The sequence below is a fragment of the Chenopodium album genome, chromosome 9 (assembly GCF_948465745.1).
Source record: "Chenopodium album chromosome 9, dcCheAlbu1.1, whole genome shotgun sequence".
Taxonomy (NCBI): domain Eukaryota; kingdom Viridiplantae; phylum Streptophyta; class Magnoliopsida; order Caryophyllales; family Amaranthaceae; genus Chenopodium; species Chenopodium album.
In genome coordinates this window covers 54,202,777-54,207,194 of record NC_137842.1, presented here as the reverse complement: position 1 = coordinate 54,207,194, position 4,418 = coordinate 54,202,777, and the positions used below count along the sequence as shown (strand labels likewise).

At 37.3% G+C, this 4,418-nt stretch overlaps 1 protein-coding gene across 1 annotated transcript; it reads left to right on the top strand.

The window, feature by feature from the left end:
- The first annotated feature begins 1,456 nt into the window (after nt 1-1,456).
- Nucleotides 1,457-3,274, top strand: LOC145557730 (uncharacterized). The gene has a single exon (XM_081618904.1). It carries the CDS (start codon nt 1,457-1,459, stop codon nt 3,272-3,274), a length of 1,818 nt encoding a protein of 605 aa, XP_081475030.1.
- Nucleotides 3,275-4,418: the final 1,144 nt, after the last annotated feature.

Sequence of the window (4,418 nt, the reverse complement as noted above, 5' to 3'; positions counted from 1 at the left end):
TTTTGTGGTTATATTCAAATTGCCTTTATATGAGCTTTACATATGTGACAGTTTTAAGAATTGAGGTCTTGTTCTTGGTGGTTAGAAATGGATCGAAATTGGATATCAACATCGAAGCCGGGTGACCCTGAATATGAAACAGGGGTTAAGGAATTTATTAAATTTGCAGTAGAAAACAGTGGAGGCCGCTCCAAGCTACGTTGTCCTTGTTTTATGTGCCATAATTTTTTGCATAAGAGACCCGATGAAATTCTCAATCATTTGAGTAAATGGGCATTTGATAAAACATATACCCGTTGGATCTGGCATGGAGAGTTTAGGGACATACAAGATAGTGGTAGTGGTGAGAAAAGGGATGATTTGCGCGAAGTTCATAATAATAATGAGGGTGATCGGTTGGAGGACATGGTGCTTGTTAAATGACTCTGAAAATCCATTGTATGAAGGTTGCACCAAGTACACAAGGTTATCAGCCATACTAAAATTATACAACCTGAAGGCTGGTCATGGTTGGACAGACACAAGTTTTAATGTGTTATTGGAATTGGTGAAAGACATGCTTCCCAAAGACAATGTCCTTCCTATTGGTACATATGAGGCAAAAAAGACACTAAGCTCTATGGGTTTACCTTATGAGAAAATGCATGCTTGCCCTAATGATTGTGTATTGTATCGTAATCAATATGAATCGTTAGAGAGTTGTCCAATTTGTAAAGCCTCATGGTATAAGAAAGGGGATCGGGGAGTACCTGCCAAAACATTATGGTATTTTCCGATAGTACCAAGGTTTAAGAGGTTATTTTCAAATGCAGAAGATGCAAAGAAGTTAACCTGGCATTTTGATGGTCGAGTAGACGATTGAATGCTTAGACACCCGGCTGACTCTCCGCAGTGGAGGTTTATTGATGCAAAATACCCCGAATTTGCGCATGAAAAGCGTAATTTACGCCTTGCATAGTCTACAGATGGTTTCAATCCATTTGGTTCCATGAGTAGTACGTATAGTACTTGGCCCGTTATGGTGGTGACCTACAACTTACCCCCATCATTATGCATGAAGAGAAGGTATATGTTCCTTTCATTGCTAATTTCAGGGCCAAAACAGCCGGGAAATGACATTGATGTGTACTTGGCACCTCTTATTGACGATTTGATTATGCTTTGGGAAGAAGGTGTGGAAGTGTTTGATGCACATCGCAATGAGAAGTTTAATTTGAAAGCAATGCTATTTTGCACCATTCAAGATTTTCCGGCTTATGGAAATCTTTCGGGGTATACTGTGAAAGGGGAAACAGCTTGTCCTATTGGTATGGAGGATTGCTAAGGACAGTGGTTAAAGGAATCTGGAAAGCATGTTTATCCGGTTCATCGTCAATTTTTGCCGTCTGAGCATCCATATCAAAGGAGAAAAAATGCGTTTGATGGGACATAAGAATTCAAAGGGCGACCAAAAGTCATGTTAGGTGAAGAGGTCTTCGAAAAGGTGAAGGACATTGAAATTACTTTTGGAAAGAAACACAGATCCACTCTTTCTAAGAAGGGTTTCAAAAAGTGTTCATGTTTTTGGCAACTGTCCTATTGGAAATTTCTCTTTGTGAGACATTCACTTGATGTTATGCATATTGAGAAGAATGTGTGTGATAGCTTGATTGGTACATTACTCAATATCCCCGGTAAGACCAAGGATGGTAAAAAATCTAGAGATGATTTGAAGCATATGGGGATTAGAGATGAATTGCATGATGTTACGAATGAGAAAGGTCGAGCATACTTGCCTCCTACTGCTTACACATTGTCCAGAAAAGAAAAAATTGAGTTTTGTGAAAGCTTGGATGGAGTAAAAGTGCCCGAAGGTTATTCTTTGAATATTCGTAGCCTTGTGAACATGGAAACTTTGAAACTTGTAGGCCTTAAGTCTCATGATTGCCATGTTTTAATGCAGCACTTGTTACCTGTAGCAATTCATTCTATTCTGCCTAAAAATGTTCGTTATGCTATAATTAGACTTTGTGGATTTTTTCATGCGATTTATAGCAAAGTGATTGATCCAAGAGAGTTGACTGCATTAGAGGATGAAATTGTTGAAATTTTGTGTCAATTAGAGATGTTTTTTCCTCCATCATTTTTTGATATCATGATCCATTTACCGATTCACTTGGTTAGAGAGATAAGATATTGTGGTCCAGTTCACATGAGAAATCAATGGTGTTTTGAAAGGAAAATGAGAACCTATAAGGGATATGTGAAGAACGCTTTTCATCCTGAAGGTTGTATTGCCGAACGACTATTTTACGAAGAAGTTCTTGCTTATTCTAATGACTATGTGCTAAATGCAATACTGATAGGGCTTCCTGTATCTCGTCATAGTGGAAGAATGGATGGTGAGGGGGCCATAGGTCGAAAAGTACGTGACCTATCCTATGTTGATTGGCATAAGGCTCATTTATACATTCTTCATAATGAGGATGAAGTTATGCCGTATGTTGAGAAACACATGAGCTTCTTGAGGAAAAGCAACAGGAGAGCAAATGAGAAGTCATTAGCTGCTGAACATAGTAGGTCATTTATTAGTTGGCTGAAGGATTATGTAATGAAGGAGCTCATAGATTCTTCGACTCCATTTTCTGATCGACTAAAGAGTTTGGCATTTGGACCCGATTTTAGTGCGACTTATTATTCTGCTTATGTTATTAACGGTTGCACATTTTACACAAGGTTTCAAGATGAACTTAGTACTATGCAGAATAGTGGGGTTACTTTAGAGGCTAAAGCTATGCATTTCGCTAGTGCTAAAGACAAGAATCCTGTGTGTGGTATGATGAACTATTATGGGGTCATCGAAGAGATTTGTGAGCTGCATTACTCTAGTTTTTCGATACCTGTTTTTAAATGCCAATGGGTCGACAATAAAAATGGGGTTGAACATGATAGGTTCGGGCTTACATTGGTGAATTTGAATAAAGTTAGTCACAAAGAAGATCCTTTCATACTAGTAAGTCAGGCAAGACAAGTCTTTTATATGACCGACCCATCGAACAAGAGAATGTCAGCAGTTATAGCACCAAAGCCCCGACATATTCTTGATGATTATGGTGAAGATAGTATGTTGGATGATGGTTATGTTAGGAGAAAGGAGCAAGTACACATTGAGGTTGATGATACAGATGATATTTCAATATATGTTAGAGATGACCACAATGAAGGCATGTGGGTTGACAAAGAAAAAAAGGGGAAAAAGCGAAAGCGTGGACATAATAAGTCCTTATGTATTTGAGGTGTGTTTCACTTACTAGGTGGTAACATTAATTTTCAAGTCTTACTTTGTTTGTACAACTTGATTTATAAATGTTTGGTTGTCAAAATCATTTCTCATTTCCATTTATATATTAATGTTTAATTCACATTATGGTTTTTATAGCATTTTATTTAGTTTAACTAACCAAATTGATTTTTTTCTTTTTATCTTTTCAATAGGTTGATGGCTCGGAAAAGAAAGCGAGTGCGTGAAACCGAAAATTCTGACAACAACAAATGCGAGGAAGAAAGAGGTCGCACGGTGCTTAGAATGGTTGGGAAAGCTATCCAGGTTGACTCCAAAATCCCTTTACAATGGCATCCATCCAAAAGAATCCATATTGGGAGTCATAGAGGTCATTTTTCCACCTATATTGGTGTAGTTGTGCGTGAAAGAGTAAGTATCACCTACAACAAGTGGTTAGATGTTCCACAAGCAGTCTTAGATCATTTGTATGACAATATCTCGGTAAGTAAACTGAGTTCATATGTTACATAATAAAAAAAAAAGTTTAGGGTTATATATATGTATGTCTAACATATGACATTATATGAATGTAGAGGGGGTTTGATGTCCTTGAAGTTCGCAAAAGATGGATACTAAATCGAGCTTCTGATCGATGGAGAGCTTTCAAGACTAGACTAAGACTTAGGTGGTTGTATCTCAAAGATGGATCAATTAACAGTACACCACCTTTGAAATATCCTTTTATAACTCCGGATGATTGGGGGGCATTCATCACAGCTTGTAGTTCTAATGACTTCAAGGTGCTAGTTCATCATTATGGCATTACCTTATTATTTTTTTTTGTATGCCTTTATAAATTTAATGTTTGTGTAAAATAACTTTGAATGTGTACTTAATTTCAGAAATTGAGTGAAAGTAATCGTGAAAGGTCTAAAAAGAAGACCTCAAAATATCGAGGTGGGAGACTTGGCTATCAATATTTTGAAGAAGAAATTGTAAGTATATGTTGCTTTTATTCTGCCCTTGATATGATCAATACTAAAGTGCCTGCTGTGATTTTGATTCTTTTATATTTTTGTTTTACTTCACCTCTGTCTTGTTGTTGTCCTACTGTCACTAAGCCCTCTGCATTGTTGCTGTCCTGCTGTCACTAAGC

Excerpts from the sequence above, each read along its gene's own strand:
- LOC145557730 (XM_081618904.1), top strand. The coding sequence starts at position 1,457 with ATGTTAGGTGAAGAGGTCTTCGAAAAGGTGAAGGACATTGAAATTACT.